Source organism: Vombatus ursinus, unplaced genomic scaffold (assembly GCF_900497805.2).
Source record: "Vombatus ursinus unplaced genomic scaffold, bare-nosed wombat genome assembly UNPS02014793.1, whole genome shotgun sequence".
Taxonomy (NCBI): domain Eukaryota; kingdom Metazoa; phylum Chordata; class Mammalia; order Diprotodontia; family Vombatidae; genus Vombatus; species Vombatus ursinus.
In genome coordinates, this window is record NW_020954571.1 from 11,643,476 (window position 1) to 11,661,650 (window position 18,175).

General features: G+C 44.9%; 1 protein-coding gene across 1 annotated transcript in view; it reads right to left on the bottom strand.

Moving 5' to 3' along the window:
* Window positions 1–8,795, bottom strand: part of DNM1 (dynamin 1) — a 64,575-nt gene extending 55,780 nt beyond the window's left edge. Inside the window, 1 exon segment of the mRNA XM_027869423.1 lies at window positions 8,427–8,795. Coding sequence (XP_027725224.1) covers window positions 8,427–8,587 — 161 coding nt within the window. The 5' untranslated portion in view covers window positions 8,588–8,795.
* Between the last annotated feature and the right edge of the window lie 9,380 nt (window positions 8,796–18,175).

Consider the following 18,175-nt stretch of genomic DNA (forward strand, 5'->3'; position numbering starts at 1 on the left):
TCCCAATTTTGCAGATTAAGAAACTGAGGCTCAGCAAGAAGTAACTTGCCCAGGGGGCAGCTAGGTGGCACAGTAGATAAAGCACCGGCCCTGGATTCAAGAGGACCTGAATTCAAATGCGGCCTCAGACACATAACACTTACTAGCTGTGTGACCCTGGGCAAGTCACTTAACCTCCATTGCCCAACCAAAAAAAAAAAAAAAAGAAGAAGTAACTTGCCCAAGGTCTACACTGCTAATTAGAGTCAGAGTTAGAGTTTGACTCTAAGTGAGGAGGTCTTGCTCCGGCAGTCAAGAAGACCTGAGTTCATATCTGACCTTGGTCATTTACTACCTGTGTGACCCTAGGCAAGTCACTTAACCCTGTTTGCTTCAGTTTCTCATCTGTAAGATGAACTAGAGAAGGAAATGGCAAACCACTATAGTATTTCTGCCAAGATGATCCAAAATGGGGTTACAAAGAGTCAGACACAACTGAAAAACGACTGAACAACAAGAGGAGGTCTTTCCATAATATCTTGTTGCCTCCCATACGAGTCAAATATTGACACAGCGAAGGGCCTAACTCCTACCCTTTCCCCGCCCTCCCATACATCCACACACTTTAACATAGAAGGAAACTGAGTCATAGGATCATAGATTAGAGCTCTAAGGGAACTCGGGCTAATCAGTCCAACCTCCTCGTTTTACAGATGAGAGGCTGAGACCCAAAAAGTTAAGTGACTTAACCCAATTCACACGGGCGTTAAATGGTAGATCTGAGATTCAAATCCTGGTTCTCTGACTCCAAATGCTGCGTGTTTTCCATGATACCTCTCAAAATGATACCTCCTCCTCAAAGAGGTTCCCTCGACTGACCAAAAAAGGGACAATTTTCCCCAATCCTTTCCTTACTCAGTTTTAAACTACAACCAGTCAACAAGTATTTATTAAACACCTATTATATGCCAGGCATTCCCTCTCCCTCAACCCCTCCACAAACGCCCCTTTTATATCCAACTCTCAACAAACCCCAGTAGTAGAGAGGTAATGATCATGCAAATGACGTAAAAATAGCCCATAAAACAGACTTCCCTCCCTCCCAAAAAAACTCAAACAACCTATTCATTTGGGGAATGGTTTCTCAGGGTGGTTGCATACAATTTTCCTTCTTAATTATGTTTCACAGGCTCAGATGCCTTAGAGTTGCAAAGGACCTTAGATAACACCTAATCTAACCCTCTCATTTTATAGCTGAGGACCAAAGAGTTACCTATGACCAGTCCAAAGTCACACAGGGGGTAACGAAAGTGCCATTCGAACCCAGGTCCTCTAATTATAAATCCAGCGCTCTTTTCACAACGTTCCGTTGCTTTTTGCTTTGCTCTGATTAATATTCAAACAAGCTTCTGTTTGCTTCATGCCTCACTGATGGGGGGATGAGGAGGGGAGGAGGGAGCCTGGGTATGAGTAGGAGAAGAAGATGGAGGCCTCCTTGGGATGAGGCATTTGCAGTGAGAGCATACAGCAGGAGGGCGGGGGTGGGGGGAATCTGAGCAGTGTGAAGCCAAAGACAGCAAACAATTTTTTTTTTTTTTAGTAAAAAGGGCATGCTTACCCTTCTTCAGTTACACAGGCCATAGGCCTGGGCATCTATGAGGTACTCAGGATAAAGAATCCTAGGGCCAGACGTCCAAACCCTTCTTTTGCTAGATGGGGAATCTGAGGCCCAGGGAAAGGGAAGTGACTGGCCCAAGGTCACATAGCAACTGTCTGTGGATCTTCTTTATGGCTGTTTCCCACTTGGGGGTGCTGGTTTATTGTGAAGCAAGTTCCCTACTCTCCCTGGACCTCAGTGTCCCCATCTGTAAAATGAGTAGGCTAGATACAGGATGCTCTGTGGCTAATTGCCACAATAAACATCCAGTCATCAAGAGGGAAGCAATTATTTCTCCATAGTGATAGCTGAAAACATCCGTGCACCTGACTATGGCTACATGCTCCTCTGCTGAACAAAGGCCTAGCTAGAATTGTTTTAAATTTATCTTGGATGAAATAATAAATACAAAGTCATCATCCAAAAAAATGAACAGGTTAGACTTGACAACAATAGCTAGAATTTATATAGCGTTTTAAGGCTTGCAAAATGCTTTGCAAGTATTATCTCATTTGATCCTCACAAAAACCCAAGAAGACACATGATATTATTATCCCCATTCTGCAGATGAGGAAGCTGAGACGCAGCTTGAATGACTTACCAGGGTCATGAAGCTACTAAATAGCTGAGGCAGTATTTGAACTCAAAACCTTCCTGCCTCCAGGCCCAGGCTTCTACTGACCACATCTTCCAGCTCCTGTGATCCTGGGTATCAAAATGGCCTGGGCTCCCTTGGTTCCCCTTTGTCAATAGGACCGAGGGAGTAGAAGGAAAAGGTGTGACCGAAGTGGGGAGAGAAGAACCACCTTTGAAGAAGAGTACATATGCATGTGTGCATGAGCACGGATGTGGATGAAGATCAACATATGTATGTTACATGACCATAGCATGATTCTGACTCTGGGCTGTCTTCCTCCACTAGACTGTAAACTCCTGGAGGACAGAGACTGTCTTATGCCTTTCTTTGCATCCCTAGCACTTAGCATAGCACCTGGCACACAGTAGGTGTTTAATAAATGTTTATTAACTCTTATCTTGACTCTATGTGGTTATGTGTTAACTTATATACACCAGTGGACTGGCATACATTATATGTGACCATGCAATAAAAATTGCTAATATCTACATAGCACTTTGAGGTTTACAAATCATTCTACATATATTATCTCATTTGGTCTTTATAACAATGCTGTGAGTAGGATGCTATTATTATTCCCATTTTATAGATAAGGAAAGTGAGGCTAAGAGAGGTTAAGTGGGTGCCCACACACTAATTTTTTTTTTCTTTTTGGTGAGACAATCAGGGTTAAGTGACTTGCTCAGGGACAGACAGCTAGTAAGTACCAAGTGTCTGAGGCTGGATTTGAACTCAGCTCCTCCTGACTCCAAGGCCAGAGCTCTATCCACTGTGCCACCTGGCTGCCCCCAATTAAGTCTTGAAGTGGGATTTGAACTCACATCTTCTTGACTCCAAATCTAGCACCCTATCTATTATGCATTATTATGTGCTTAAGTACCTTAAGTTCAAGGGGACAAAGTGGAGATCAAGAGATACCTGAATCTGGAAAGGAAAGTCTTTCTTCTGCTCTGTGTCCCAGGCCTGACCGAAGGTGGAAAAACACTGCCCACCACCCCTAGTCCCAACAGACACATCCTGGTGCTACTTGTGAGAGCTGAGGATGCTAAAGGGGATGGGGAAGGGTCATGGAGGGCATCACAGGGGGCTTTGTGTACAGCTCCTGTCTCCAGGATGGCAGTGGGCTCGAGGGGGGCCTCCTGAGGCCTCTGGGTAGCTGCCCTTCCTGCCCATTGGCTGGCACAGCTCTAGGCCCTCCCTTCTCCCAGCTCCTTGCGTTCCTGGCCCCAATGACCCTAGCCAAGCCTAAAGAAACTTGACTCTCTCGGTGACTCTCCTATCGGCCCCTGATCAGCTCCATTTTCCTCGGGGTCCTTGTCCTCCATGGGTCATTTTTCATCTCTGCTTTCCTTGACCCAGCCATCTGAGGGATAGGTCTCCTGCATGTTTTTCTTTCTCCTGGGGGTAGGGAAGGGATTTGTTCCTGTGTACTTAATGTTTAAGAGTGTGTTAAGCATATGAATGCCTAGTAGGCATATGGAACTCCTAGCATGTTCCAAGTGCATATGCCAAGCATGTTTCATGCACAGTAGTAAACATATGCAGAGTATGTTTCTCATGGCTGCAACATGGACTGGAAGGTAGGGGGAGTCAAGATGTGTTCTCTGATTGGACCATCTAGTTGCTGGGGTTGACAGGGAAGGAAAGCAGGACCTGGTCCTGCAGGATACAGCTAAGTCTGAGGGGACCTATTTCCCAGCTAAGGAATTCCCCCCAATCAGGCAGTATTGGTGGGCCTGGAGATAAAGCCCAAAGGGAACCCAAATCCATGAAGCCCTCCCTGACCAGCCTAGCTATCCATGCCCTCTCTACTCTGAACCTTGACCGTGCTTTTCACCTGGACAGCTCAGAAGACACTTAGCACAGAAGACAAATGCACGGAAAGAGAACTGATCACATTAGAACATGATCAGTTCTTTTCCATGCATTTATCTTCTTTTCCTTCACCATGATGGCCAGAAAAAAGCCAGTTGGTTTCTTATCCCAGTTCTAGAAAGGATGGAGGGAGTTAAGAGAGGAAACAGATTCACTTGGGAACCCAGGTGTTGCAGTTTCCAGGCTGGTTCTCTGGATTTTGACTCTAAATGTATGGGGCATCTCTCTCCTTTTTTTTTTTTTTTGCTGCCCTTCTATGCTGTGGCTTCCAGGAGGCCTTTGCACCATTTCATCCTCTGTCTCAACACTGGGCTGGGAAGACGTATCCCAGGTAGGCTATCCTAAATCCCATGCCACCCTATCCTGAGCTGTCCCAGGACTAGGGGAAAATCTGCTTCCCAGAATCATAGGGAAGACACAAGGCATGGCCAAAGGGGCATACCCTTGGTGGACTTGGGCGGACTCTGTGTTATACCCGGGAAATTGGAGGAAGAAGGTCACTGAGTGTCTGGTCAGTACTAGGACCAATGAATAAACTGCCAGATTCATTCTTAGACATCCCAGACCCAGGTCAAAGAAAGGCAAAACAGAGGAGCACAGGGTGGGGCCCTTACCTTCGGGAGAAAGGGAAGAGAGATGGCAGATCTCTGGGTTATAGTTACAATTTGTCGCATGTCTTAAGCAGCCCACAAGAAGGTGGGCCCTAACCCCCCTCACCAACAGGAAGGAGGTGTAAGGCACACAAAAGTAATATATAGGTCAGGCTAGAAGGTCACAATTCCCAGCTCAACCACTGATTGGCTGGATAAAACAGAGTTTTCCCTATTTCGTGCCTCAGTTGGCCCACCTATAGAGTGAAGCCTCTAATAATCTCGTTAGTGTGTAGAGATAGGCGTATCTCTATACCCATAATCTCAGCTCTATGTAGTGTGATAGAGTGGAGAGAATGCTGACTTTGGGGATAAAGAACCCAAGTGCATATCCTGACTCTGCTCCTTCCTGTGTGGCTGTGGACAAATCACTAAACCTCTCTGGGCTTTGGTTTCCTCATCTATTAAAATGAGAGGGTTGGAGGAGATGACCCTTCCAGCTCTAAAAGGATGATCCTTTATCTTGGATTCTAGACTGGGGTCCCAGAAGCCTGAATCTCAATCACACCTAGAATTCCTTGTTTCCTCTGCTCCATCACTTGTTTCCTCCCTGGAGGAGGGAGGAAGGGAGACCTGGTCCTGAGGGAGTCTCACCGCCTGGCTTCATCACCATGCACACAAACCCAGAGACAGGCCCATGCCTGCTGACATCAAGCGGAAATGCAGGGACTACCTGGGAACTAGAGAGGGGAGAGGATAAGCCAGAACCCAGTGTCTTAATCAGCTGTCAGTCCTACAGAGGAATAAGAGCTATGGGCCAGGGTCCGGTCATATCCCTAGCTCTGACACCATCCCCTAGGAGTTGAGAGGAATTTACTTGGGGGCAGCTAGGTGGTCTAGTGGACAGAGCACTGAGCCTGGAATCAGGAAGACCCGAGTTCAAATCCTGCCTCAGAGCTGGGTGACCCTGGGCAAGTTATGTAACCTGAGTTTCCTCATCTGTAAAATGGGGATAATAAAAGCAACTACTCCCCCCAGGGGTGTCATGAGGATTAAAATGAGATAATTGTAAACCCCTGAGCACAGTACCTAACAAATAGTATGGGCTATATAAATATTTGCTATTATTGTTGTTGTTATTATTATTCCTAGAGTTAGAGAAAAGACTCAAGATCTGTTAAGGGATTTGAGATCAACAAGAAACTTGGATTTCTCAGGTTTCTTTCCTCTTCTTCCTCATCTCCTCATCTTCTCTTCACTTAACCCAGGTCTCAGTTTCCTCATCTGTAAAATGGGGATAATAATTGTACTTACCTCATGGAGGTAGGTAGTGCAATATACCTATACAATTGAGCAGTTCTCAAACTTTTTGATCTCAGGACCCTTTATACTCTTAAAAATGATTGAGGACCTCTCCCAAAGAGCTTCTGTTTATGTGGGTTATAGTGATCTACATTTATCATATTAGAAATTAAAATACATTGTTATTATTTTGAAAACAATTTTGACCTTGAAGAGTCCCTGAAAGGGGTTCTCAGGAACCCCCATGGGGTCCCCAGAAGACACTTGAGAACTACTGTCTTCGAACATTATTTAAATGTGAATTTTTATTACTTCCTCTGGCCCCCACCCCGAGTAGGCAGCCCCAACACTTACTGTATGTACTTCATATCTCCCTGTGCTGACCTCACAGTATTATCTCACTGTACCTTGTGCACCACAGGGGCCACCTGCTCCTCGGAAACCTTTGGCCACCAAGTGAAGATGATATACTTTCGGGGTGGGGGGCAGGGCAGTCATGGGGATGGGAAGGGCAAAGGAAGATCTAAGATATTTCCTTCAATCCCTTCAGCCCCCACCCCAGGCTCTGGGACCAACTCGGATCATCTGTGTATGCCTCTCTCTAGTCCTTATCTCTGCGGCTCTTGAGTCACATGAGCCCAGGGGAAATATGCAGAAGCCAAGGAGCTGTCAATCTACTGATCCAGCCTAGTCTAGGCCCTTTGGGGGGAGAAGGAGGGGCTTTCCCAAAATCAGGGCTTTCTTCTCTGGTGTATAGAGGCTCCTCTGCAGAAGGACTCCCTCCTTCATAGACTCTCCCCTCTCTCTCTTCCCCTGAGGGTCGCTGTAAAGGATATGAGATTTATTTGTGTTCAGACAGGGGCTAGCAGGGAGCTTTAACCCTTCTGGGTTTAATGAACATTGGGGAGAGAATACAGATGCTTCCTAGACAGTCCATAAAGGACAAAGATGTACACTAAAAGTAGGAGTGTGTATCGCTTCCCCTACCTACAATCCCCTTTAATAGTCCAGGCCACACCATTGCTAGCCATGAAGGTCATCTGAAGGGAATTGTGGTTGGAAGCCCAGGGTCACAGAATGAGAGCCCAATTGGGCTGCTAATGAAAAGAAAGGGGAGGGAAGTGATGTTGAAGGTGCTGATGAGAAGAGGCAGGAGAAAGCCATTAGACAGGGGGAGGGGAGCAGGTATCAGGCAAGTCTACCTGGACTGAGGACCAGATAGCAGCCATCTCCCTTGGAATTCATCTCTACAGCCCACACAATCTGCATCCCAGGCAAGAGAAAGCTTGGAGAGAGAATCCCCCTCCCCCACATCTCTTTCTTTGAAAGGAAGATCCTGAGACCATTTACCCCAGTCTAATCACCAATCAATTTTTTACCACTATTGTCATCCCCTTAGCTTTCTCCAGGCCATCAGACATACGGGTTAATATATTGGGCATGGAGAGGGCTCCAGCGGGGGTCTAACCTTCTGCCTCCCCAATAATTACATAAGCCCAGGCCCTTTGTTTCCAAGGCCACCTGGTTCATAGGTGGGGGGTGGGGGAGGTCATTGCTTCCCTCCTCTATTTCATAAGGAGGGGAGAGAGTGTCATCGGTCTCCCCTTCTAGTCTTAGGGTCTGTCCAGGCCTCCCTGGGATAAAGCTACTCGGATGAGTGATTAGATGCTTCAAATGGCTCCCGCAGATTCCCAGGTCTCTCCTTCCTCTCCCCCCTCCCCAAAGGGCTGCCTGCCTCCCAGTCTTAGTCATCTCTCAACTGTGGCTCAGCGGTCGTGTCCACCCCTCCCCCTCCATTACCCCCCACCCCCTTTACCCCTCTCCAGCTCCAGAGGGGAGCCCGGGAGGGCAAAGCTGCCCCGGCTGCCAGAGATGGATAGATATCATTCTTTCCTGCACAGCCTGATAGTGACCCGCCCGCAGCCCAAGGGCGCCCTTCCCTACTGCTCAGTAAAAGATGAGAAGCTGCTCTGCCTCCCCACCCCCGGCTCCCCCTTCCATCCCTGGCCCCCGCAGCCCGCAGTCCAAGCCTTCCCCCTCCCCCTCTGCTGCGCTGCGCTGCGCACAGACGGCGCAGGGAGGGGGGAAGGGGCATTGCCCACTGCAAGGGGAGGGGGCAGGAGAGGACGTCTGGTGCCCACCTTGGGAGGCACTACCCACTCCTGGGGCACCTTAAGCCCACGCTAGGGGCACTGCCTTGTGCAAAGGCGCGGGTGCCCGTCTCGGGGATGCAGGGGACGGGGGTGGGGGACTAGCTGCAGTGGCCCGTGGCTAAGCGCAGTGCCCGGCGGGTCCAGACGGGGCGGGCTGAGGGAAGGGCAAGGCTGGGGCAGGGAGAGGAGGGCGCCTGGGCTACGCGGGCTGGGTGCCGCGACGGGCTTATTACCTGCCCACGAAATTCTCCAGCACCGAGCTCTTGCCCGCGCTCTGGCCGCCCACCACAGCGATCTGCGGCAGGTCCAGGTTGGCATTCTGGCCGATGGCGGAAAAGGCATCCTGCAGCCTGTTGACCAGAGGGATCAGATCTTCCATGCCACGGTTTCCCATCGCTGCGGCAGTCGCTGTCTGAGCCCCCCCCTCCGGGGGCTCCTTGCTCCGGTACCGGCTTCCTTCGAGCCGCTGCTGTCACTGCAGACTGCTGGCCGCCGGATCCGCTGCAGGAACAGCCCCTGGCTCTCCTCTCCCGCCCCCACCAAGGTCCGATCTCCTGCGTCTTCTCCCTCCCGCTGCAGCAGAGACGCTTAACTCTACTGCCTGCTTCGACAGCCGGGCTCGCAAGCAACCCAGCCACCCCACGGGGATTGGAGCCCCGCACTGACGCTCAGTCGTCGCCAGAGGGAGCCAGAGAGCCTGAGGGAGGCTCCTTCGCCCTGCGCAGGCGCAGGTGCTGAGGCATCACGGGAATTGTAGTTTTCTCTAGAGTGTGGGCGATGAAAGGGCCTTCTATTTAGAGGTATTGGTTACCTGGGCTCTGGGCCGACTCCTGCATCAAGGGCCAAGTCAACCGGAAAGGAATACACTTTACCTCTAAGACCTGGGTTCTAGTCTTTGTGATCTGGGTCAAGTCACATCATCTGTGTCCTACTCTACATCCTTTCCACCCCCACGGATCTTAAATATCTTCTCCCTCTCCCCCCTCTCCATCTGTTAAGCTTCCACCATTTAAATAAGCTCAAGTCCCACCCCTTCAGTGAAGATTTCCCTGTCTGCTCCAGGCCCCAGGGAGCTATCATTCCTCTGAAGCATCTATAATACTCATTTGACATGTATATTCTTCCCTGTGCTGTCAGTTAGCTTTTTATACGCGTCTTATCTCTTTTACTAGACAGTGAGTTCCTTGACAGCAAGGACCAAATTTTATTCATCTTTGCCTCCCTCACAGCAACCAAGCATAGGGGATGAATGAATGAGTGAATGCAGTGGGTGTTGTTAATTGATACAAAATGGCAGGAGAGGACTGGTAAGCCCCACAGAGGATAAAATGCTAATTTTTCCGCATTCTCTAGCCCCTCTTCTAATTAAAAATTTAGAAAATAATTGCTATACATGCTGCTTTATGATTCATATTCACTCCATCTTATCATCATAGGATCATAGACCTAGAGTTGGAAGGGTCCTCAGAGGCCATCTGTTCCAACTCCCTTATTTTTTTAATTTAATATTTTAATTTTCCCCCAATTACGTGTAAAAACAATCTTTAACATTCATTTAAAAAAATTTTTGAGTTCCAAATTCTCTCCCTCTCCTCCCCTCTCCCCCTCCCCACCTTGAGAAGGCAAGCAATTTGATGTGGGTTATAAACATGCAGTCACGCAAAACGTATTTCCACATTAGTCATGTGGTGAAAGAAAACAGACAAAAAAAAATCCCAGGAATATTAAGTAAAGAAAAAGTATGCTTCGATCCATATTCAGACTCCATGAGGTCTTTCTTTGGAGATGGATAGCAGTTTTCATCATAAGCCCGTCAGAAATTATCTTGTATCATTGCATTGTTGAGAATAGCTAAGTCATTCACAGTTGATCATCGTTACAATATTGCTGTTACCGTGTACAATGCTCTCCTGGCTCTGCTCTCTTCACTTCGCATCAGTTTATATAAGTCTTCCCAGATACTTCTGAAAGCATCTTGCTCATCATTTCTTACAGCACAATAGTATTCCATCACAATCATATACCACAATTTGTTCAGCCATTCCCCAGTTGATGGAAATCCCCTCAATTTTCAATTCTTTGCCACCACTAAAAGAGCTGCTATAAATATTTTTGTACATATAGACCCTTTTCTTTTTTGTTTTATCTCTTTGGGCTACACAGACCTAGTAGTGGTTTGCTTGGTCAAAGGGTATGTATGCATGGTTTTATAGCCTTTTGGGCATACCACCTCCCTTATATTTTAAAGATAAGAATATTGAGGCCCTGTGAAGACAAATGACTTTTGCAAGTTCAAACAAAGAAGTAAAGTGTCAGTAGCGGTCAGACTCCACAATCACTGTTCTTTCCCTTTCCCTTTTGAAAGGTAGATTGGCATGATTACCTTATAATAACATGTGGGGATTCTAATGACCAGGGGACTGTGTGTCTGAACAATTTGCTCAAACAAACACACTATGAATCAGAGATGCAACGAGGGTTTGAAGACCAGGTTTTTCCATGAAAATCTGCCTCAGGCTTGGCTGTTTTGTTTAGCTTGTTAGTTGCTCCACTGTGGTCTATAAAATAAGGGTGTTGGACCAGATAGCTATCTGCTATTCCTTCCAACTCTGATAGTCAGATGCAAGCCCTCTGGACCCATTGGGCTTCTTCCCAGGGTTTCCTATGAGAAAGATGCAGGTCTGAGTTTGCTGGAGTCCCTCTGAGACTCCCCCCCCCCCCCGCCCCCAACACAATCACAATGTCCTGATGAAAGGCTAGGGCTAATGAAAGACAGAGGAGTGGAGATTCTGTGTGCCAGAGAGATCTGGGCTTTATTCTCTAGATGACTTCCAACTTTCTGTTTGGGAAGCCATTAGTCTACCCCATGACTCCATTTCTCTGGGAGGTGTGTGAAATCCCAGTCAGACCGGGAAAGCAAGGCACTTGAGATAATCCTGGGTATAATTTTAATATTGGTTAAGGTACTAATTACCTTTAAAAATGGCTCTAACTTTTGTCTTTGTTCTGACATAAAAATGGAGAAAATTCTCTGGGAGATATCAGAGACTAAACTCACAAGTATCGTACTGTGCCTTTTTAGAGCAAAATAAATTCTGGTGCACACCCATACAGGAAAGGGCCACTCCTTTTCTGTGACAGCTTCAATGGTGACCTGTTTATGAAACTCCTAGATAGATGAGCTGGAGCTTTGTTAGGTGGCTGGAAGTCCAGTATGTAGACCATCAGATTAAGCATTCATTCAGTTAGGGTTTAAAAAATGCTTAATGGGTGCAAGACATTGTACTAGGTAGTTTAGAGGAGGGGTCTGGAGAGAGAGAAACACTGTAGCAGATTTTCATCAAGTGTAAAATAAAAGGGCAAAGCCATTTGATCTACAAAATCTTCCCTTCTAGAGCTTTACATTCAGTTCCATTTAAAATTGTTGCTCAGTTGTGTCTGACTTTCTGTGACCCCTTTTGGGGTTTTCTTGGCAAAGATCCTGGAGTAGTTTATCATTTCCTTCTCCAGCTCATTTTACAGATGAGGAAACTAAGGCAAACAGGGTTAAGTGACTTGCCCAGGGTCCCACAGCTGGTGTCTGAGGCCAGATTTGAAGTCAAAAGGATGAATCTTCCTGACTTCAGGCCCAGCATTCTATCCACTGTACCATCTAGCTGCCTCTACTAGCTAGTACTTTGAATGGATTGGCAGCTAGGTGGCACAGTAATAGAGTAGTGGGCCTGGATTCAAATGCAGCCTCAGGCACTTCTTGCCTTATGACATTAGGCAAATCACCTAATCTCTGTTCACTTCTGTTTCCTCAACTGTAAAATGGGTATAATAACAGCACCTACCTCCTAGGTTTGTTGTGGGGATCAAATGAAATAATATTTATAAAGTGCTTAGCACAATGCCTGCACATAGTAGGTGCTATATAAATTATTATTATTATAATTATTATTATAATTATTATTATCATTATTAGTCCCTGGGGCACTGCCCTCTTGAACATGGTGCCACCAGAAAATTGGCCTCTAGCTGGTATGGATCCACATCCACTCAACATTATGGCTCAGAAGCATCCACCAATTTATTTACTAGCCAGAGAATGCAAGTAGTTCAATGCAAAGATATTTCATGAAATGACATAGTAAGAAAAGTAGTACTAGAACACTTCCCTGTATACCCGGGATGCACCAGCCTATAAATACTCACACCATTAGTGGGAAGAGTGGACATGTACAAGGACCACACATAGGGAATATGTGTGACCAGGCCAAGAAAATGGAGGGATAATCAAACAAAACCCCAAAACCAACACTCTGGCAGATGTGATTACTTAGCCACTGTCAGTGATTTATTTTTTATTTTTTTTATTTTTTTATTTTTAGGCAATTGGGGTTAAGTGATTTGCCCAGAGTCACACTAGTAAGTGTCAAGTGTCTGGTCATAGACCAGATTTGAACTCAGGTCCTCCTTACTCCAGAGCCAGTGCTATATCCACTACTGAATTCTATTTTTTAAGTCATTCAGCCAATGTGCACTATGAGTCTTTTATGCTTAGCATTCCTATTTTGTTTATAGAAATAAATTACCTGTCCCATATTGAATTCATATTGTACACTGAGTACCTTTCTATTTCCCCTTTTTGGAGGAAACTCAGGATACAAGCCTGAACTTAAGCTTTAATTCAAATTGTCCCCAGCGTTCCAGGGCAGCTCTCCTATACAAGTATGAAGTTAAGTTTAAAGGGCAAAGTCATTTTCTTCCTGTTGGTCTATTCCTGCCTTTATAATATAACAACAAGACTTTCAGGCCTTGAACAACTTTCTTTCTTTCTTTCTCTCTCTCTTTCTGTTTTATTCTTTTCTTTTTTTTTTTCCTTTGGCTAGGCAATGGGGTTAAGTGACTTGCCCAGGGTCTCACAGCTAGTAAGTGTTATGTGTCTGAGGTCAGATTTGAACTCAGGTCCTCCTGAATCCAGGGCTGTTACTCTATCTACTGCGCCACCCAGCTGCCCCTATCTCTCTCTCTCTCTCTCTTTCTATCTATCTCTCTGTCTCATAATAGCTAGTATTTATATAGCACTTTAAGATTTACAAAGCATTTTATAAATATGATCTCACTTTGCCCTCAAAATCCCAGGAGGAGGTAAGTGCTATGATGACACTGAAGCAGACAGTGGTTAAGTGACTTGCACAGGGTCACACATCTAATAACTGTCTGAGGCTGGATTTGCACTCAGATCTTTGTAATTCCTGGCCCACCATTATATCTACTATGCCATCTAGCTATACACACACACACACACACACACACACACATATAGACATACACATATAAACATATTTATGCATATACATATATAACGAAATGAAGAGCAAGCATTTATGTCTATTACATGCAAGGCACTGTGCTAAAGACTAGTCTCTGTCATCAAGGAACTTATATTCTACTGGATTCTATGTTCTAATGTTCTATGATTCTGAGCCATTATCCTGTCCCTCCTCCCACACCTCCATGAAGGAGTTTACTGGGAGAGAAATGAAAGATCACTCACAGGATATGAGTGGTACTAATAGTTCAGGTGATATGGGCACCCACATGAACAAAAGATCATTTTTGGCTACAGTTATCCTGGAAAGCTTCCAAGAAGAGGTAACATTTAGGGGAAGGATGTATAGGATTGGGCAGATGGAGAAAGAGGTAGGACAGTGTAAGCAGAGGGCTCAACTTGGACAAAGGCAAGCAGGCAGGAGAGAATAAGACATATGAAAGGGATAGGGAAGTGACCCCTAACTGAGTAGAGGGCTCGTGAAAGGGAGTAGAGAGGTTGGAAGTCAAGCTGGGGCTGCACTATGGAGGGCTTCAACTGGCAGGCTACTGATGTTGCATCAGGCAAATGCTACATACCAGGACTTGATTTATTGTTTTGTTGATTGTCTACACTTGAGAAACTGATGGAGAAAATGTGAATGATGGAGATGAAACTTAAAAGTGTGTCTTGTGTACAGAGAGCTGGCTGTTAAACATTCACCCCTGGTTAAGATTCCATCCATCTAAACTGCACTGAGATGTCTAAACTGAAAAATGACTGCAAAGAGGAACCAAGAGCTGGGCAACAGAAGGAGAAGAATCTGGGATGTACGAGGAGGGGAGTTCCTTTCTGCTTGGTATCTCTATCAAATTCTGCAAGCCAGAAACATGCCTGTTCCAAAAGACCACTGATAATATCTGCCTCTAGCAGAAAACTGTGGCACGAAGGGGCTAACCGAGATGTGGACTTTCTGAGACTGTTCAAAGGGAAAAGGTTCCATGAAAGGAAAGGTCAAGATTGGTCTGGTAAATCTTTAATAACCAGCCCACTGGAGGGGAAAATGTATCACTGACACACTTTTAAGATGAATCAGGATTCTTAACATCTCCATCACTTTCTTAAGTCTAAACAATCAACAAAATAACCAATCGAGCCCTGATTTGTAGAATTTGCCAATTTTCAAAGTGTAAATGTTCACACTGAAAAGTTAACAATGACTCTCATCACCAGATACTAAGTGGCTCCAGCATACCCTTAGCAATGTACTATATTATTATTCTTAAAATAAGAATAAAATAATGATCATCAATGAAAAATGGAAAGCAGACCTGAAAGAACCTATTTAGATTTTTGAGACTAGTTGAAATGCCCATCGTTAGACTGGGAAGACTAAGAAGATATTTTCTTCAAAGATCTCAGCCCCCATTAAAAACTAGGGATCATTATGGGAAATAGTGGCCAAAGCAACCAATTAGAAGTCAAGCATGCTGGGTCCTAGTTATGGCTTTACCATCAACTCAACAACTGGGTGACCTTTGCCATTTGTGTGACCTTTGGCATTTTCTTCTAAACCCAGCAGTCTTCCTACACTCACTTCCTCATCTATATGTAGGTCACTCACTCATATTTAAAAATCTCAGAAGAGGGGTTGTGAACTGAGCCAACCATTGTAGAGAGTAATTTGGAACTATGCCCAAAGGGCTATAAAACTGTGCGTACTCTTTGACCCAGCAATACTACTTTTAGGTCTGTATCCCAAAGAGATCATAAAAACAGGAAAAGGACCCACATGTACAAAAATATTTATAGCAGCTCTTTTTGTGGTGGCATCAATTGGGGAATGGATGAACAAGTTGTAGTAGATGAATGTAATGGAATACTATTGTGCTATAAGAAATGATAAGCAGGCAGACTTCAGAAAAACCTGGAAAGACTTACATCTACTGATGCTGAGTGAAATGAGCAGAATCAGGAGAACTTTGTACACAGTAACAGCCACAACGTGAGAAGACTGACTTTGATAGACTTAGCTCCTCTCAGCAATACAAGGATCTAAGACAACTCCAAAAGATTCATAATGGAAAATGCTATCCACATCTGGATGCAGATGGAAGCACACTATTTGCTCTCCTTTTCTTTTGTTGTTTTGTTTTATTGCTTCATTCTTGTGGTTCCTCCCATTAATTCTAATTCTTCTTTACATCACCATCAATGCTTAATCTGTGCTTAATATGAATGTATAAGTGGAGCCTATATCAGATTGCACACTGTCTCGGGGAGGGGGGAGAAGAGGGAAGGGGAGAAAATTTAAAACTCAAAATCTTTGTGGAAGTGGATGTTGAAAACTAAAAATAAATAAATTAATTATTTTTTAAAAATCTCAGAAGAATCCTTCACTACCTTTCCTCACCAACCCCCATATCCAATAAGTTGCCAAGCGTTTTTGATTCTACCTCCACAGCTTCCTCCCATTGGTGCCTTTCCCTCCACTCACACATCCACCCCTTTAGTTAAAATTTTCACCTCTTCTCTCTTGCAAAGAGCTTCCTACTTGGTGTCTCTGCTTCCAGGCTTTTCCCTCCCTAATCCATTCTCCACACAGTGATATTCCTCAAGCAAATATAGCAGGTGTATCCTACTTTGTCTTTGTTTCTATCTATGGACACCAGGAGGTGAGGAGGGCAGAATTTGTGAGATACCAAGAGGCTGTAAGGCACCAAACTTGTTCTCTCACAATGGGCAACATACAAAATACAAATTCAGACGTATGGCACTTAACAAAGTCTTTAATAATAAGGCTCCTGAAAAAAAGAAAAAAAAAGGGAAAAAAAAAGAGAGAGAATAATAAGGCTCCCGGCTGCCTTGCCAGTTTTATTGCTTGTTATTTCACTTAACTCACATTCCATACAAATTTGCTGTTGCTTCATGCAACGTTTCATCTCCAATATCCATGTCTTTGTATTGAGCCTGGAATACCTTCCCTCTTCCTCTCTGCCTCTTAAAAACCCTCTCTGACAAGAGGCATTTTCCAGCAGAAAAGTGGCCACGTTGTAACAATGCCACCCCTACAACTCCCTCCATCCCAACTTGATACTCACACTGAAGGGGTGGAATCCCAGAGGGTGACTACTATCTTTGGTTCTAGGGCTAACCCTGTAGGTGGCTACACCTACTCCTTTAGCTTCTGAGCTTTGACTAGTGTGCTTCTGACTCAGTTCTTGGCATTCATTCAAATTGCACAGTTAGAAAAATTGTTCAGTTTTGTTATCTTCTAAGCAGAAAGGAGAAGCAGTTTTTAACAATTTTTCCTTGTGTAGGGCTGGGTCCCTTCAGTGACAGACCTCACCCTAATTTATGGTAACTATCCTGTACATTTGCCAAATCTTCATCTCTGCAGGACAGGACATAGCCAGACAATAACCTGTGGGTGTATGAAAATAACTAGAGGAAAACTACTGAAGTAGTCTATGCTCTGTGTACCTACAGTCTCTCTCAGGGGGAGTCTCTCAGGAGTGCCTGGCCTATTCACATGCAACTGGGGCTAAGAGTGGTTCCATCACAACTTAAAGGGATGATTAACTCTTTTGTGTCATGTAGTTTCCATTTATGATTTCTTGAAATATAGCTCTGAAAAACCAGGCTTCCATAAAGCCCATTGGGTTTCAAATGGAGCTACTTGACTATGCCTTTAAACCCAAACCACTCTGGTTCTCACTAATTGGCCAATAATAGGGCCAAGCCCAAGCCTCATTTGCTCATTGTTTGGGTTTTAAAGGCTCATAGTGAGTGTAAATAGCAATTGTTTCTGTTCAGGCCAGAAACTCTGAGGGTCTTCCCCTCCCAGATTCATTCTTTTGCAAACTAGGCCATCTTTGCCTTAATTCTTACCTAGTCTCTAATTACTGAATGGGTGTCATCTCAGACAAACTGAGACCTGGGAAAGACCTTAGCTTAAAAAGGCTAAGGTCTCCTACTGTACTGGGGCCATCTCCAGATATCCTGATCTAAGTCTTGCCACTGGACTTGGATGACTGTGGAAGAGACAGTGAGGGTGATGACTGTGCACAGCTCTGCCTCACTTAAATCCAATTCACTTGCAAGTCAAGACAACATCCTCCTGATGTCATTGGTCCTCTTCAAGAATGTAGGACGCGGGGGCAACTAGGTGGCACAGTGGATCCACCAACCCTGGATTCAGGAGGACATGAGTTCAAATCCGGCCTCAGACATATAACACTTACTAGCTATGTGACCCTGGGCAAGTCACTTAACCCCATTGCCTGGCCAAAAATAAACAAAAAATTTTAAAAATTAAAAAAAAACAAAGAATGAAGGACGAACACAATCTTACATTTCACTGTCTCTGTCCTTTGCACCTAAGACCTTCAACTTTGCTAAAGTCTAAAAGAAAAGAAGGAAACAAGCATTTATTAAGTGCCTACTATGTGTCAGACACTGTATAAATATTATCTCATCTGATCCCCACGGCAATCCTTGGAGGCGGGTGCTATTATTATCCCCATTTTATAGTTTAGGAAACTAGAGCATATAGAAGTTAAGAGATTTGCCCATAATCACAGAGTTAGGAAATATCTTAAGCTGGATTTTAACTCAGGTCTTCCTGACTCCAGGCCCAAAACTCTAGTCACATCATCAGCGTGCTACCAAAAGGCATACACCCTT